Genomic DNA, 19,312 nt, shown 5'->3' with positions numbered 1-19,312 from the left:
CTACAACTTATGCAAAATTTAAGTATATTTAACGAATTGGGGTGAGGAAGGAGCTCTCATCAACTGTAAACCTCTCCTGTGCATGAAGAGACTCACCTGTATGCTGTCCGGTGTTTCTGCAGGGCAATTGCAGCCAGCTGAAGCCTGGCCTCCACAACAATCTCCAACTCACCAGCAGAACACTGAGAGAGGTCCTTGCGGCCTAAATACTCCATCTCTGATATAAGGAAGGTTAGCCTCTCTTCTGCTTCCGACAGTAAAATTGACTAAAGAGCAACACACAAATTCGTAAGTCCAGAAATAATGCAAATAACGTCTCATCCTCATTTATCAAATATTTTTCATTTTGAAAAGTTACAATGAATGAAAGGCCAAAAAGGAAATTGGTTTCTAATCATCAGAGAAGAAGAGAGCTCATTGAATAGGAAAAAGGTAACAAAGAATGAAAAGTAAAGTAACAGCAAGAGTTACTGTTAGCTTCTGTGGAGCTGGCCCCACTCTGACTCATGGTGGCCTCATAGTACAGCAGAACAAAAGGCTGCCTGGTTCTGCGCCATCCCCATAATCAGTTGCGGACCAGACTATTGTGATCCATGGAGTTTTCACTGGCTGATTTGGGAAGTAGAACACCAGGCCTTTCCTCCTAATCTTGGGAAGCTTCGCTGAAGCTTATTCAGCATCATAGCAACACACAAGCCTCCAGTGACAAAGGGGGTGGTAGCTGCACATGAGGTGCATTGGCCAGGAATCAGACCCGGGCCTCCGGCATGGAAGGCGGGAGAACTACCCCTGACCCGCCACTGTCCCTATTATGTACAAAAGTTACCTTTTATTATATGTATTCCAAGATAAACTATGGTCACCAAGCTGGTAATGTGAAGATAATGAATTTTTAGAGTGGGCTATTTATAGCAAATAGCAAACTGATACAAGAGAAAAGAAAGGAACCAACAAATCTTTGTATAACCAACAGATGTCTAAAAACTTGTTTATACAGAGTAGTGAATATTATATAAATAGTAGAGCAGTTTAATATTTAAGGACATATATGTTTGAATCAAATAGACCTAGGCCCTACCACCAAACCACCAGTTGTCATTTATTAATTGCATGACATAAGTTAATTTCTTACACTTTTTAAGCCTCAGTTTTCTCATGGTTCAGCACAACATAGTTAAATAATGATTAATACCACATGATCTTATCGATTGATACAAAAAAGGCATTTGACAAAGTCCACCACTCATTCATGATAAAAACTCTCAGCAAAATAGTTATAGATGGGAAATTCTTCAACATAATAAAGGGCATTTATACAAAGCCAGTGGCCAAAATCATCCTAAATACGGAGTCTGAAAGCATTCCCCTTGAGAGCAGACAAGGATGCCCTTTATCACCACTCTTATTCAACAGTGTGCTGGAGGTCCTAGCCAGAGCAATTAGGCAAGAAAAAGAAATAAAAGGCATCTAAATTCGTAAGAAAGAAGTAAAAGTACTCCTATTTGGAGATGATATGATCTTATACACAGAATACCCCACAGAATCGACAAGAAAACTACTGGAACTATATAGAAATTGCAGCAAAGTATCAGGATACAAGATAAACATACAGAAATCATTTTTTTTTATATACCAACAAAGAGAATTTTAAAGAGGAAACCACCAAATCAATACCATTTACAGTGGCTCCCAAGAAGATAAATACTTAGGAATAAATCTAACCAGAGATGTAAAAGACCTGTACATAGAAAACCATGAGAAACTACTGTAAAAAAACCAAAAGAGACCTACATAAGTGGAAAAACATAGCTTGCTCATGGATAGGAAGACTCAACATTGTGAAAATGTCAATTCTACCCAAAACATTGTGAAAATGTCAATTGATGTACAGACACAATGCAATCCCAATCCAAATTCCAAGGACTTTTTCTAATGAGATGGAGAACAAATCACCAACTTCATATAGAAAGGGAAGAGGCCCTGGATAAGTAAAGCATTACTGAAGAAGAAGAACAAAGTAGGACACCTCACACTACCTGATTTTAGAACCTACTATATGAATTGAAATCGACTTGATGGCAATGGGTTATGCTGCCACGGTAGTCAAAACAGCCTGGTACTGGTACAACAACAGATACACAGACCAATGGAACAGAATTGAGAATCCAGATGTAAATTTGTCTGCCTATGAATAGCTGATAAAATTTGGCAAAGGCCCAAAGTCCATTAAATGGGGAAAAGGCAGTCTTTTTAACAAATGGTGCTGGCATAACTTGATATCCATCTGCAAAAAAATGAAACAAGACCCATATCTCACACCATGCACAAAAGCTAACTCCAAGTGGATCAAAGACCTAAATATAAAATCTAAAATGATAAAGATTATGGAAGAAAAAATAGGGACAACACTAGGAGCCCTAATACATGGCATAAACAGAATACAAAACATAACTAACAATGTACAAACACCAGAAGAAAAACTAGATAACTGAGAGCTCCTAAAAATCAAACATCTATGCTCATCAAAAGACTTTACCAAAGAGTAAAAAGACAACCTACGGACTGGGAAAAAATTTTTGGCTATGACATATCCAGTTAGGGTCTAATCTCCAAAATCTACAAGATACTGCAAAACTTCAACAATAGAAAGACAACCCAATTAAAAAATGGGTAAAGGATATGAAAAGGCACTTCACCAAAGAAGACGTTCAGGCAGTAACAGATATGTGAGGAAATGCTCACGATCATTAGCCATTAGAGAAATGCAAATCAAAACTATAATGAGATACCATTTCACCACAACTAGGCTACAGTAATCTAAAAAGCACAAAATAACAAATGTCAGAGAGGTTGTGAAGAGACTGGAACACTTACACACTGCTGGTGGGAATATGAAATGGTACAACCACTTTGGAAATCAATTTGGCACTTCCTTAAAAAGCTAGAAATAAAAGTACCATACGATCCCGCAATCCCGCTCCTTGAAATATATCTTAGAGAAATTAGAGCCCTGACACAAATAGACACATGCACACCCATGTTCACTGCAGCACTGTTCACAACAGCAAAAAGATGGAAACAACCTAGGTGCTTATCAATGGACGAATGGACAAATTATGGTATATTCACACAATGGAATACTACACAACAATAAAGAACAATGATGAATCCACAAAACATCTCACAACATGGATGAATCTGAAAGGCATTATGCTGAGTGAAATTAGTCAGTTGCAAAAGGACAAATATTGTATGAGACCACTATTATAAGAACTCAAGAAAAGGTTTAAACACAGAACAAAACACCCTTTGATGGTTATGATGGTGGGGAAGAAGTGAGAGGGGAATTCACTAACTAGACAGTAGACAAGAATTATCTTAGGTGAAGTGAAGGACAACACACAATACAGGGGAAGTCAGCACAACTGGACTAAACCAAAAGCAAAGACTTTTCCTGAACAAAACTAAACGCTTTGAGGGACAGAGTAGCAGTGGCAGGGGTCTGGGGGCCATGGTTTTTGGGGACATATAAGTCAATTGCATAACAAAGTTTATTAAGTAAATATTCTGCATCCTACTTTGGTGAGCAGCTTCTGGGGTCTTAAAAGCTTGCAAATGGCCACCTAAGATTCGTCAATTGGTCCCAACTCACCCGGAGCAAAGGAGAATGAAGAACACCAAAGACACTAGGAAAATTTTAGCCCAAGAGACAAAAGGGCTACATAAACCAGGGACTCCATCAGCCTGAGAGCAGAAGAACTAGATGGTGCCCAGCTACCAACAATGACTGCCTTGACAGGGAACACAACAGAGAGTTCCTGACAGAACAGGAGAAAAGTGGAATGCAGAACTCAAATTCACATGAAGAAAGCAGACTTAACAGTCTGACTGAGACCAGAAGAATCCCAGAAGACATGGCCTCTGAACTCTCTGTTAACCCAGAACTGAAACCACTCCCGAAACCAACTCTTCAGACAAAGATTAGACTGGACTATAAAACACAAAATAATAACTTGTGAAGAATGTGCTTCTTAGTTCAAGTAGATACACAAGACTAAATGGGCAACTCCTGTCCAGAGGCGGGATGAGGAGGCAGAAAGGGATAGGAGCTGGTTGAATGGACACAGGAAACCAGGGTGGAAGGGGGGCGTGTGCTGTCACATTACAGGGGTTGTAATGTGGTCATATAATAATATGTGTATAAATTTTTGTATGAGAAACTAACTTGGTTTAACTTTCACCTAAAGCACAATAAAAAATTTAAAAAAAATAATTAAAAATGATTAATATGCAAACCTTGGTGGCATAGTGGTTAAGTGCTATGGCTGCTAAGCAAGAGGTCTGCAGTTCAAATCCGTCAGGCGCTCCTTGGAAACTCTATAGGGCAGTTCCTCTCTGTCCTGTAGGATCGCTATGAGTCAGAATTGACTGGATGGCAGTGGCTTTGGTTTGGTTTTCGTATGTATATTCTCAGAAACCCTGGTGACGTAGTGGTTAAGGGCTACGGCTACTAACCAAGAGGTCAGCAGTTCAAATTTGCCAGGCGCTCCTTGGAAACTCTATGGGGCAGTTCTACTCCTATAGGGTCAACTATGAGTTGGAATCGACTCAATGGCAGTGGATTTGAGTTTATGTATATTCTCAACATCAACAACAAAAATAAAATAAATTATTAAAAAATTAAAATAAATGATTAATATTTGCATCACAGAGTTGTGAGAACGAAATAATCCTGTGAAGTACTTGTCATGTAGTGGGCACTGATTTAACGGTACTGGTGGTTGTTGCTGTTGTCATCACTATTATTGTTAGAAAGTGAGAATTACAGAATGCTCAAATCCCATGAAACAATGAAATGTATTTTCTGCAGCATCTTAATCATGTTGTAAACTCAAAGACAGTTACCTCTGGGCATCTACTTTCCTCACAGGGAGTAAACTCCATCTCTGGTCCCAGCCTATGCTTATGCAAGAAAAGCTACCTGGTCTCCCAAAAGCAAGCACAAACTGGAAAGTGGACCGGGCCAGGACCTAACAGTGGACATTTTAGTAGTTGCATTATTACGACTTGAAAAAACTTTCGAACTTACCTTTAGCATGCTAAGAGTGGACTCATCTCTAATTTTTGTGAGCTGAGTATTTGAGCTACCATCCTCCTTTAAAAGTTCTATAAAGACACAAAATTTTTGGAAGAAAAATAGATATCTGTGATTAGTTTAAATATTAATTCTATTTTTTACAGCTCATTATAGTGGGAAAACTATCCACAAAATTAATAATAATAAACAAACACAATGATAATTAGAAACACATTCCTATACCAATGAATTCGTAAATACCATGCATTAGAAGGCTGACTCTTACAATGACTAAGACAACTGTGAAAGGATCTTTTGGATGCTTAATGAAGTTATTCAAGTTATCAATGACTAATTTAAAGCAGCAATTCCTCCCCTGGAATGCTAGGACACCTTAGAGCCCTCAAAGTAATCTGGGTGTTCCAGATATTTCTACAATTTCAATAACATCTCTTTGGAAGCATAGGTTCTACCAATTTGCATAAACTGCCTCACTGTAAGAAAAGAAGAGTGAACAGTCGAAAAAGTGCCAATCTCTCTCTCAAAATTCCTGCCCACAATCCAAAGCCAGTTCTTATTTTGAGCCAGGGAGAAAAGAGAGAATTTAGATCATAGTCTTTGCCTGTTTTCAGTAAATCTGGCTTCTAAATTACAGGTTTGAGAGAAAAACCACAAATCATTATTCAACTAAGAAATACCTTTAAAAAGAAACTAAGTTTGTCAGTGGGAAGGGGGAGTGTAGAACAACATGGAACTGAACACATCTGACTTCCTCTCTACTCCCAACTCAAACCTACCTAACTCCAGTGGTGTCACTAGGGCAGTGTGGGAGATGTGGATCACACCCCCTTACACTGTCAGAGGGGGTGACACCAAAATGACCCCAGGATCCAGAAGGGGCAGCAGCAGCTGTGGCAGGCAACCCTGCACTGCCAGGGGAGGAGCTACCAAAGCAGTGGTGTCACTAGGGTTGGTGTCACCCATCACCCAGTGCAGTAACTTGTCACCCCATCCCACTTTCCAGTCACTGAGGTTGTTGTTACCCAGCGCAATAATTCATCATTACCCAACCCCATCACCTGTCAGTCAGCTTGTAGACGGCTGGGCAGAGGTATCTGCCATTGGGCAGAGAGTAGGGTCTCGGTCTTGGCCAATGGGAGAGGTGAGGAGCTGCAGAGGGCAGGTCTGGGAGGGGGCGGGGCCACCCTGCTCAGCATTTGGCACTGTGTGGGGGCATGGTGGGCCAGGCCTCTCTGCCCACTGAGGGGTTTCTGCAGGCCAGCCCCACCCACTTGCAGTGGGTGATACCAATCCTAGTGATGCCACTGCCTAACTCATCTCCTAAATTAGGAGGCTGGCTGGAGCCTCCTAATGAGGTTCCAGTATCAGGAAATCTGAGGGAGGAAGAGCTGGGAGTGGGTTTTCTCTCCTAAGACAAAGAGTAACAACTACAATGACATAGAACAAACACCTGGAGACTAGTATGGAAGAATACTAGGAAGAGTATCAGAACACAAGAGATCCTAGAAGGATATTCATATACCCATGTGAGATCAGGTTAACATGGGGTTCACACAGTGTTCCTGACCCCCAAGAAGATAAAGAAAAGCTGGAAAGATGAGACATATCCTTTCCATCCAGCAGCTAAGTGATAATGAGGAGATCTGGTGCCTTAGTAGTGACCTTGCTCTCACTATACCTCTGGCTCACTTCACCTTCTATCATTGCATGCCTGATGCCAATAAGACTGGAACTCCACTGCGATGACCAGGAGAAATAATAACACATCTAAGAAGAGCTGTGGTTCAGATCATTCAGGTACACTCATACACTCTTTTTCCTGGGCACCTGGCAAACCTATATATCTTAGCCTCTTTGCACTTAAACCCAAACAAAAGATAGGGCTTTTATTCTACTAAATAGGAGTTCCAAACTGAGGCATTTAAGAGTGTATACAGCACCCCATATTTGCAAATAATAGTAGAGAACATGGACCTAATTATGAGCTCCGGGAAAGGAAGGTAAGCATTAAGGGCAAAATACGAACAAATGGATAAATATATGACGTTCTTAGAAGAGAAGAAAATAAAAATATCAACTCCATCAAAATTAATGTACACATTTGAGTGTAATTGCAATTTTTTTTTTAAAGTGTTCTTTGTGTTTTGTTATCACAGTTTTTCTTGTTTACATTTGGACTGAATTATCTTGAAATACACAGGTATACTAAATTTCCAAGAATAACCGAGGAAAATATGAAAAAATTGAAGTGAATGGCGATGATCTTTCCAGATCATTCTCTCTAGAATTGTGAATCTGACAATATTTCAACCCTTCTGGAGTCTACAATCCATTGATGCTACTAGTTTTCACTGTTCTCTCACCTCCTCCTCCCCTGCCATTCTCTCATCTCTCCTTATTCAGCTTTAGTATCTTAATCCATCATTATAATCACTCTCTTGCATATGCCTTCAACTTCTCGCCTAATTCTCCTTTATGTAATTCATCTGGCAAAACCCCAACTCCTATTAAATCCAATGCTCTGAAGCTTAATGTGGCTGGTGAAAAACCATGCTGACTGTTCTCGCTTTAAAATCACACCAGGAACTCAAAATGGTCCTCAGTGCTGCCCAGTAGTCCCACTCCATTTCCCTAGTTTGCCTGCTTTGTTATTATCCAAGGCAAATAGTTCATCCCTTCTTTGCTCTTCTCAAATCTCCAATACCTTCTCCATTCTCACTCGATATCCTATTCCTCTTTGGAAAACAAAAATAGAACTCAGAAGACATCTTGCACAAATTCCCACAAACACATCTATCTACCTACCTGTATGTGTACCTATGCACTCTGTCCTTCCCCTTGTCATTATGGATGAACTTCACGCTATCTAGTGTTAAGTCCTTTTTTGTGCACTGCTTCCTGTTTTTTTGCCTATTTAAGGCTATTATGGAAATATCTCCACCTCATCCCTTGCATCATTGATTTTTTTCCTCTGTCAACTGAATCATTCCTATCAACAAACAAACATGCTGCTATTTCTTCAATTAAAAATCAAACAAACGAAACTTTGTTTGCCAACTTCTCCCTTAAGCAACCTTCAGTAGTTAAGTATTTGTCTATGAACAAAAAGTTGGCAGTTCAAACCCACCAGCCACTCCTTAGAAACACTATGGAGCAGTTCCACTCTGTCCTATAGGGTCACTATGAGTCAGAATCGACTTGAAGGCAATGGGTTCCCCCCCACACACACACAGGACAACAAAACTCTTCATGGTTTATCACTCCAGTTCCTCTCTGCCCATTCCAACTTGAATCTACTCCAGTAAGGGTGAGTTCGCTAAAAATCATCTCAGATTCTCCAATGATACCTTGTTATCTTGTTAAGTCCTGATTATTGATTCAATTAATCACTCCCTCCCTTAAAATCATCTTGCTCATCTGTCCCCTTGCAGTCTCTCTTGAAGGTTCTTCCTCATTTCTTTAAACTCTTCATGTTCATCAGCCAAAAAGTTCATTCCTTGGACTTCTTCTCTTCTCCATCTCCACTCTCTCCCTTGGAGATCACATCTAGTCTTATATTTTTAAATACCACCTATAGGCTAATAATTCAGAAATATCTCTCAACCCTAGACCTTTCTCCAAAGTTCCAGAATTATATAACAAATCGCCTACACTGTAACTTCAGTTGGATATTTAACAGACATTCCAAACTTAACATGTTCAAAAGTGAACTCTTGATCTTCTCTACCGAAACTGTTCCTCTCAGATTTTTGGTTCTTCTTTTAGTCCATGATATATTCAATATTTTTCAACAACACCATAATTCAAAGGCATCGATTCTTCTTTGTTCTTCCTTATTCATTGTCCCACTTTCGAACGCATATATAAGGCAATCAAAAATACCATGGGTTGGGTCAGGCACATCTTAGTCCTTAAAGTGACATCTTTGCTTTTTAACACTTTAAAGAGGTCTTTTGCAACAGATTCGCCCGATGCAATGCATCGTTTGATTTCTTGACTGCTGCTTCATGGGGTGAGAATTGATGCCTTTGAATTATGGTATTAGTGAAGAATATTGAATATACCATAGACTGCCAAGAGAACAAACAAATCTGTCTTAGAAGAAGTACAACCAGAATGCTCCTTAGAAGCAAGGATGCTGAGGCTGCATCTTACATACTTTGGACATGTTGTCAGTAGGGATCAGTCCCTGGAAAAGGGCATCATGCTTGGCAAAGTACAGGGTCAGTGTAGAAGAGGAAGGCCTCCAACAAGGTGGATTGACACAGTGGCTGCAACAAAGGGCTCAAGCATAGCAACGATTGTGAGGATGGTGCAGGACAGGGGAGTGTTTCATTCTGTTGTGCATAGGGTCACCATGAGTCAGAACTGACTCAATGGCACCTAACAACAACAACACTTCATGGGTGTGGATCCAAGTAAAATGAAATCCTTGACAACTTTTCCTCCATTTATCATAATGTTTCTTATTGGTCCAGTTGTGAGAATTTCTGTTTTCTTTTTTTTATGTTGAGGTGTAACCCATACTGAGGAGTCCTGGTGGCGTCGTGGTTAAGAGCTCAACTACTAACCAAAAGGTTGACAGTTCAAATCTACCCGCTGCTCCCTGGAAACCCTATAGGGCAGCTTTACTCTGTCTTATTGGGTTGCTATGAGTTGGAACTGACTCGATGGCACCTAACAACAACAATTCATACTGTGAGGCTGTAGTCTTTGATCTTCATCAAGAAGTGCTTCAAGTCCTCTTCACTTTCAGCAAGCAAGGTTGTGTCATCTGCTTATCACAGGTTGTTAATGAGTCTTCCTCCAAACCTGAAGCCATGTTCTACTTCATATAGTCCAGCTTCTTGGGTTATCTGCTCAGCATGCAGATTAAATAAGTATGGTAAAAGGATACAACCGTGACACACAACTTTTCTGATCTTAAACCACACAGTATCCCCTTGTTCTGTCTGAGCAACTGCCTCTTGGCCTATATACAGGTTCTGCATGAATACATGTAAGTGTTCTAGAATTCCAAGTCTTCACAATGTTATCCTTAATTGGTTATAATCTATGATATGCAAATTCGTGAAGCGTTCCATATTTTTTGGAAACCCTGGTGGAGTAGTGGTTAAGTGCTACAGCTGCTAACCAAAAGGTCGGCAGTTTGAATCCACCAGGCGCTCCTTGGAAACTCTACGGGGCAGTTCTACTCTGTCCTATAGGGTCGCTATGAGTCAGAATCGACTCGACGGCAGCGGGTTTGGTTTGGGTTTTTGATACACTCAAATGTCTTTGCATAGTCAATAAAATACAGGTAAATTTCTTTCTGATATTCACTGTTTTCAGCCAAGATCAGCAATGATATCCCTTCTTCCACGTTCTCTTCTGAATCTGGCTTGAGTTTCTGGCAGTTCCCTGTCGTAGTACTGCAACAGTTTTTGAATCATCTTCAGCATTACTTACTTGCATGCGATATTAGCGATATTGCTAGATAATCTGCACATTCTGGTGGATCATCTTTCTTTGAATTGGTCACTTATTTGGATCTTTTCCAGTCAGTTGGCCAGGTAGCTTACCTCCAAATTTCTTGGAATAGACAAGTGAGTGCTTCTAGGTTGCATCCATTTGTTGAAACATCTCACTTGGTATTTTGTCAATTCCTAGAGCCTTGTTTTTTGACAATGCCTTCAGTACAGCTCGGACTTCTTCTTTCAGTACCACTGGTTCTTGATCATATGCTACCTCCTGAAATGGTTGAACATCGACCAATTATTTTTGGTACAGTGACTTTGTGTATTCCTTCCATGTTCTTTCGATGCTTCCTACACCATTCAATGTTTTGTCCATAAAATCCTTCAATATTGCAACTTGAGGTTTGGAATTCTCAGCTTGAGAAATGCCAAGCATGTTCTTCCCTTTTGGTTTTCTAACTCCAGATCTTTGCACATTTTGTTATAATAGTTTGTCTTCTCAAGCTGCCCTTTGAAATCTTCTATTCAACTCTTGTATTTCATTGTTTCTTCCTTTCACTTTACCTACTCTATGTTCAAGAGCAACTTTCAGAGTATTTTCTGACATCCATTTTTACTTTTTTTTTATTCCTGTCTTTTTAAGTACCTTTTGATTTCTTCATGCATGATTTCCTTGTCTTCCCAAAACTCATCTGATCTTTGGTCACTAGTATTCAATGTGTCACACCTATTCTTGAGATAGTTGCTAAATTCAAGTGGGACATACCAGAGGTCACACTTTGGTTCTTATGGGCTTTTTTTAATTTTCTTCAGCTTCAACTTGAACTTACATATGAGCACTTGATGGTCTGTTCTGCAGTTGGTCCCTGGCCTTGTTCTGATTGATGATACTGAGCTTTTCAACTGATATTGAGCTTTTCCACAGATGTAGTCAATTTGATTCCTGTGATTCCTCGCCATCTGGAGGTCCACATGGATTAAAAAAAACATGGATAGTCACCGTTTATGTTGTCGAAAAAAGGTATTCGCAATGAAGAAGTCATTGGTCTTTCAAAAATTCTATCATGTGATCTAGCATCATTTCTATCACCAAGGCCATATTTTTCAACTATCAGTCCTTTTTCTTTGTTTCCAACTGTTGCATTCCAATCACTAGTAACTATCAATGCATCCTAATTGAACGTTTGATCAATTTCAGACTGTAGAAGTTGCTAAAAATCTCAAATTTCTTCATGTTTGGCCTTAGTGATTGGTGCATAAATTTGAATAACAGTCATATTAACTGGTCTTCCTTATAGGCATATGGATATTATTCTATTACTGACAGCATTATGCTTCGGGATAGATCATGAAATGTTCTTTTGACAATGAATGCAACGCCATTCCTCTTCAAAATGCCATTTCCGGCATATTAGGCCCTATGATTGCCAACTAAAATGTCCAATACCAGTCCATTTCAGCTCACTAATGCCTAGTGGAAACCCTGGTGGTATAGCAGTTAAGTGCTATGGCTGCTAACCAAAAGGTCAGCAGTTCAAATCCACCAGATGCTCCTTGGAAACTCTACAGGGGGTAGTTCTACTCTGTCCTATAAGGTCTCTATGAGTCGGAATTGACTCAATGGCAACGGGTTTCAGTTAATGACTAGGACATCAATCTTTATGCATTCCATTTCAGTTTTGACAACTTCCAATTTTCCTAGGTTCATACTTCGTACATTCCATGTTACAATTATTAACAGATATTTGCAGCTGTTTCTTCTCATTTTGAGTCATGCCACTTCAATAAACGAAAGTCCCAAAAGCTTTACTCCATCCACATCATTAAGGTCAACTCTACTTTGAGGAGGCAGCTCTTTCCCAAGTATATTTTGAGTGCCTCCCAAGTATATTTTGAGTGCCTCCCAATCTGAGAGGTTCATTTTCCAGCACTATATCAGTGTTTTGCTGCTATTCATAAGGTTTTCACTGGCCATTTTTTTCTGACATATACTGCCAGGTCCTTCTTCCTAGTCTGTCTTAGTCTGGAGGCTCTTCTGAAACCTGTCCACCAAGAGTGGCACTGCTGGTATTTGGAATACTGGTGGCATAACTTCCAGCATCACAGCAACACACAAGCCACCAGAGTTCAACAGACAGATGAGTGGTGGCTTGTGTGTTCAAAAAAAAAAAAAAAAAAAGATGTCCAGTGCATCAACAGGGGAATGGGTAAATAAATCATGAACTATTCACAGCACAGAATATTATACAGCCAGTAGGAAAACAGACCAAAGCAGTTACCTTGGTGTGGTTTCAGTGAAGTTTTGTTGCATGTCAAATTTACAATATAGAAAAATGTGTATTATACCATTTTGAAAAAGAATGACAATTTATGTAAGTGTGGAAAAAAAAATTTTTTTCCACACATATGAAAATATATATGAATATGGATACATACAAATGGATACCATCACTTGTCTGTCAGTTTGTTGTACTGTGGTGGCTTGCATATTGCTGTGATGCTGGAAGCTATGCCATGGGTATTTCAAATACCAGCAATGTACCTCTGAAAAAACTGGCTAGTAGTGGAACACTGTTTGATACAGTGCTGGAAGATGAGCTCTTCAGGTTGGAAGGTACTCAAAATACGACTGGGGAAGAGCTGCCTCCTCAAAGTATAGTTGACCTTAATGATGTGGATGGAATAAAGCTTTCAGGACCTTCATTTGCTGATGTGGCATGTCTCAAAATGAGAAGGAAGAGCTGCAAATATCCATTAATAATGGGAATGTGGCATGTATGAAGTATGAATCTAGGAAAATTGGAAGTAGTCAAAATGAATAATGGAAGGCATAAAGATTGATGTCCCAGGTATTAGTGAGCTGAAATGGACCGGTATTGGCAACTCTGAATTGGACAATCATATGTTTTACTATACTGGGAATGACAAATTGAAGAGGAATGGTGTTACATTCATTGTCAAAAGAACATTTCATGGTCTATCCTGAAGTACAACACTGTCAGTAATAGAATAATATTCATATGCCCACAAGGAAGACCAGCTAATATGACTATTATTCAAACTTACATACCAACCACTAATCCCAAAGATGAGATATTGAAGATTTTTACCATATTCTGCAGTCTGAGTGGGACAAAGATGTAGCAGTCTGCTTCTGTAAAGATTACAGCCTTGGAAACCCTACGGGGCAGTTTTACTCTGTCCTATAGGGTCGATATGAATTGGAATGGACTGGGAGGCAATGGAGCTATAGTTTGAAATTGATCAAACCTGCAACCAAGATGCATTGAAAATTACAGGTGACTGGAAGGTGAAAGCTGGAAACAAAGGAAGAAGGGTTAGTGGCTGGAAAATATGGCCTTGGTGATAGAAACAACATGGGAGATCACATGATGGAATTTTGCAAGACCAACAACTTATTCATTGCAAATTCAGCAACATGAACAGCAACTATACGTGTGGACCTTGCCAAACAGAATATATGGGAATCAAATCGATTTCATCTCTGGATAGAGATGATAACCCAATCCAGTGCCGTCGAGTCGATTCCGACTCACAGCGACCCTATAGAGATGATAGAGAAGCTCAATATCATCAGACAGAACAAGCCCAGAGGACTACTGTGGAAGACCATCAATTACTGATATGTAAGTTCAAGTTGAAGCTGAAAAAAAATTATAAGAATTCCACACGAGGCAAAATAAGACCTTGAGTATATCCCATCTGAATTCACAGATCATCTCAAGAATGTATTTCATGCACTGAACACTAATGACCAAAGACTTGAGGAGTTGTGGGAAGACATCAAGGACATCATACATGAAGAAAGCCACAAGTCATTAAAAAGACAGGAAAGAAAGACCAAAATGGATGTCAGAAGAGTCTTTGAAACTTACTTTGGCATGTAAAGCACACAAAGTGAGTGGAAGAAATGAGGAAGTAAAAGAGCTGAACATAAGATTTCAAAGGGCAGCTCAAGAAGACAAAGTAAATTATTATAATGTGCAAAGACATGGAGCTAGGAAGTCAAAAGGGAAGAACATGCTTGGCACTTTTCAAGCTGAAAGAACTGAAGAAAAAATTTAAGCCTCTAGTTGCAATACTGATGGATTCTATGGGCAAATATTGAATGATACAGTAAGCATCAAAAGAACATAAAAGGAATACAAAGCCAGTGTACCAAAAAGAATTGGTCGATGTTCAATCATTTCATGAAGTGGCTGGCGTATGATTGAGAACTGATGGTACTGAAAGAAGAAGTCCAAGCTGCACTGAAGGCCCTGGTGAAACGCAAGGCTTCAGGAAATGATGGAATACTAAGTGAGATGTTTCAGCAAATGGATACGGTGCTGGAGGTGCTCACTTGTCTATGCCAAGAAATTCGGAAGAGAGCTACCTGGCCAACCACCTGGAAGAAGTCCATATTTGTGCCTACCTATTTTTTTTTTATTCCAAAGAAAGGTGATCCAACAGATTTTGTAATTATCAGGCAATATCATTAATATCCACGCAAGTAAAATTTTGCTAAAGATCATTCAAAAAACAGCTGCAGCAATACATGGACAGGGAACTGTTAGAAATACAAGTCAGACTCAGAAGAGGACATGGAACCAGGGATATCATTGTTAATATTGGATGGATCCTGGCTGAAAGCAGAGAATACCAGAAAGATGTTTACCTGTGTTTCATTGACTATGCAAGGGTATCCCACTATGTGAATCATAACAAATTATGGATAACATTGAGAAGAAGGGGAATTCCAGAGCACTTAATTGTGATCAGAAGGAACCTGTACATAGATCAAGAGATAGTCATTCCAACAGAACAGGGGGATACTGCATGGTTTAAAGTCAGGAAAGGTGTACGCCGGGGTTGTGTCCTTTCACCACACTTATGCAACCTGTATGCTGAGCAAATAATTCAAGAAACTGGGCTATATGAAGAAGAACACAGCATCAGGACTGGAGAAGGCTCATTAACAACCTGTGATATGCAGATGACACAACCTTGCTTGCTGAAAGCAAACAGGACTTGAAGTACTTACTGTTGAAGATCCAAGACTATAGAGTTCAGTATGGATTACACCTCAACATAAAACAAAAATCCTTACAACTGGTCCAATAAGCAACATCATGATAAACAGAGAAAAGATTGAAGTTGTCAAAGATCTCATTTTACATGGATCCACAATCAACACCCATGGAAGCAGAAGTCAAGAAATCAAATGATGTACTTGTATTGGGCAAATCTGCTGCAAAAGACCTCTTTAAAGTATTAAGAAGCAAAGATATCACTTTAAGAACTAAGGTGCTCCTGACCCAAGCCATGGTATTTATAATTGCCTCATATGCATGTGAAAGCTGAACAATGAATAAGGAAGACTGAAGAACGATTGATGCCTTTGAATTATGGTACTGGGGAAGAATATTTAATATATCATACACTGCGAGAAGAACCAACAAATCTGTCTTGGAAGAAGTACAGCCAGAATGCTCCTTAGAAGCAAGGACGGTGAGACTCTGGACATGTTATCAAGAGAGACCAGTTCCTGGAAAAGGACATCATGCTTGTAAAGTAGATGTCAACAATAAAGAGGAAGAACCTCAGTGAGATGGACTGACACAGAGGCTATAAAAATGGGCTCAAGCACAGAAATGATTGTGAAGGTGGCACAGGACTGGGTAATGTTTCGTTCTGTTGTACATAGGGTTGCCATGAGTCAGAAATGACTTGACAGCACCTAACAACATGAGTGTATACACATGTGCATATACAGCGGCTGCAACAATGGGCTCAAGCATAACAGCGATTGTCAAGATGGTGCAGGAGCCCGTGGTGTTTCATTCTGTTGTACACAGGGTCACTATGAGTCAGAACTGACTCGACTGTACCCAACAACAACATACTTAGGTATAAGCACATGTGTAAGTCATGTAAGCTTAGGGAAAAATATGAAGACTATATACCAAATTATTCATATGTAATGGGAACTGGTTGGGGGAAAGGAGGGGAAAGGGAAGCAAGCAAAAAATAAAACAGATTACCTTTTATGTTTGGGAGGTTTGCTTTGTTCCTCTCGTAAACAGGTCCTTGATGGCACATTTTCAATGTATTTTCTGAGATACAATTTATTGTTGCAGCCACACTTATGAAAAAGTGTGCTCTGACCAAACAAAACTTACTTAAGAGATGTTGTTGGCCAAATGTAACCAGAAATACAGGCAAGCCTTTATTTATTAACTCATCAAGTGCCTAAAAAATTTAAACAAAGGAAAATAAAGCAAATTAGCAAAATTTTTTTTCCAGCTATTACTGACTTCATTTCTCTTTTGTACTCAATCCATTTGGTGTTGGATAGACATGACGTACCATAAATGGCAGGTCTGTCAAGAGAGGCATGTAATGTCATAACCATCCCAGCACTGCACCACTGCTTCTGCCGTTCCTCACCAATTTGTGACCTGCGCTTCCATAGGCTAGACCTGCCATATAACAGGACTGAGCCTGGTGCTGAGTGAGAAGAGACACTTTATCAAAATAGAGGCACTGCTAAAGCTCATCAGCCATGCATACCTGCTGCTCTGCTTTAGCATGAGAAAATTAGAGCTACTAGAACAGGAAGAGGGAAGAATGGGCCGACAAGCAATCTCCATACCCAGTTTAGAGTCTGTGGTCAATCATTTTACCCCTCCTTTTTATATACATTGTCAACTCCCTGGCCCCTTTCTATGCATACATACTTCCTTTACAAAATCATAGACCTTGTGCAATCCAACTCTGACACTTCTGAGGCCTGAACCCCTGCAGTTGAAGAGGGCTGGAGAAAATTATGCAACCATGCCAAGTGATTTTACTTTAAGTGCCGGATCATACCTCAGTGCTGCCCATAACCATCCAATATTCCCCTAGTCCATTCACTCTTCCTCTCTTCTAGACAACCACTTCACACTTTATCTTCTGTCTTCTAAATTTTAAACCCTACTCCCCTATCTCTTCTCTGAGCCAACGACCTTGTTTCCTCCACTTACTGAGAGAAACTGAAGCAGAGGAGAGCATCCAAAGTCCCCACAGCTCCATTAGTCCCGTTGCTCAAGTATCTGCCCCTGCAGCCTTGCCTTCCTTCTTGCTAAGTCTGGTGCCACCACTTAGGCCATCAATTCTGTCCCCACTGGCCTACTCAAGACATCATTGCAGCCATTCTCTCCTTCTTCTCCTACATTATAACTGTTTCCCTCTCTGCAGAGACAGTCCCCTCAGTACACACCCATGCTGCCATCTCCTCAATCTTAAACGAACAAAACTCTCTAGGCTCCTACTTCTCTTCTCAGATACTACTTGCCCTAAAATCTCTTTTTCCCTTTACTGCAAAGCTCTAGAGATTGTCAATATTCTCATTTCTCTCCTCCCATTTGCCCTCAAACCCATTCCATTCCTGTATTGCAACCCTTTGGTCAAGGTCACCAATGGCCTATGATTTGCTAACTCCAATGGACATTCTCAGTCATCGTACATTACTTCTAACCTAAGATACCATTATTTTCTATACCAATTAAACTGTCACACAGCATCAACTTAAGATGTGTTCTGATTTCAGAGAGGAAAACTATTTGCTTTATGTAAATGAACAAACAAAAAACTTTGCTTGGGAGAGTGTGAGACAGTGCTAGGTTGGGGATCTTTGTTGCTTTTGTTCAGACTCCTTTCTTAACCTCTTCTAACAGGTGGGAATCAAAGCATGCAGAAGAGCCAGACAGAAAGTAGCTGCTAAGACTGAGCTGATGCCAAATTGTTTATTAGGTACATGATTGTCCTTCCCTATCTAGAAAAGATACTTTGGATGGGGGAGAGGAAGGTTTCTCTTCTCTTCTCTCTCTACTGCAAACAGTGATTTAATGAGCCTTGACAATTACGTACAAACACTTGGGGATCAAAAGAAGATTAATTAGTGATGCTATTTAATACTTTTTTCTCTCCCTCTCTACAGAAATATAAAGTGTAATCTGAAGAGTCTTAAGCAGACCAACAGTACTATTTTAATTAATTAAAAAATTGCTTTTTTCATTATGCTGTCAGTCTCTTTTTGTATAACAAGAAACAATCAGGCGTTTCCTTTATACCCCAAACCACTCCTTAAGGGAGTTGTTTTTGTTTTTTTTTTAGGACTTTTATGACTGGAAGAAATAAATACTCTCAAATATTCCAAGGTCTTGGAACACCTAAAAGGAAATATGAATGTGTATTTGTGTCTTCCTAATATTAACCGTTTCATTTCAGGCAACTTACTTATAAGTTAAGACAAATTTCAGGCAAAAACAATGGATCATCTGAAAGATAACTGAAAAGTGAAGTTTGTGAATAAAATGTGGCACTTAAAAAAAGAAAATGTGTATGTATCTATCTATATGCATTAACTGTCACCCTGGTTTTATGAACTTCTTACCTATCTATAACCCCCTTTAACAAAGGTTGCATTATAACTCTTTCACTTGAACACTTAATAGTGAACAGATTGATAATATCCCAAAGATTTTTTTAAACAGTTATTTCAAGATATTTATAGTCATCATAGCAGCCCTGGTGGCGAAGTAGTTAAGAGCTTGGCTGCCAATCAAAAGATCTGAAGTTCAAATCTACCAGCCACTCCTTGGAAACCCTATGGGTTCTACTCTGTCCTATAGAGTGGCTATGAATCAGAACCGACTCTATAGCAACGGGTTTGGTTTTGTTTTGGCTAGGTCATCAAATGCTTAAATCCCAA

General features: G+C 39.6%; 1 protein-coding gene across 4 annotated transcripts in view; it reads right to left on the bottom strand.

Moving 5' to 3' along the window:
* CFAP54 (cilia and flagella associated protein 54) overlaps positions 1 to 19,312 on the bottom strand; it is a 499,063-nt gene that overhangs the window by 187,960 nt on the left and 291,791 nt on the right. For all 4 annotated transcript variants that reach the window (XM_049884120.1, XM_049884121.1, XM_049884122.1 and 1 more), the window contains 3 exons: positions 16,599 to 16,806; positions 5,090 to 5,166; positions 97 to 266 (listed from right to left, as the gene is read on the bottom strand). In XM_049884120.1, the coding sequence (XP_049740077.1) occupies positions 97 to 266; positions 5,090 to 5,166; positions 16,599 to 16,806 (455 nt within the window). The remainder of the gene's footprint in view (positions 1 to 96; positions 267 to 5,089; positions 5,167 to 16,598; positions 16,807 to 19,312) is intronic.

Source organism: Elephas maximus, chromosome 4 (assembly GCF_024166365.1).
Source record: "Elephas maximus indicus isolate mEleMax1 chromosome 4, mEleMax1 primary haplotype, whole genome shotgun sequence".
Taxonomy (NCBI): Eukaryota; Metazoa; Chordata; class Mammalia; order Proboscidea; family Elephantidae; genus Elephas; species Elephas maximus.
This window is presented reverse-complemented; position numbering and strand designations above follow the sequence as displayed.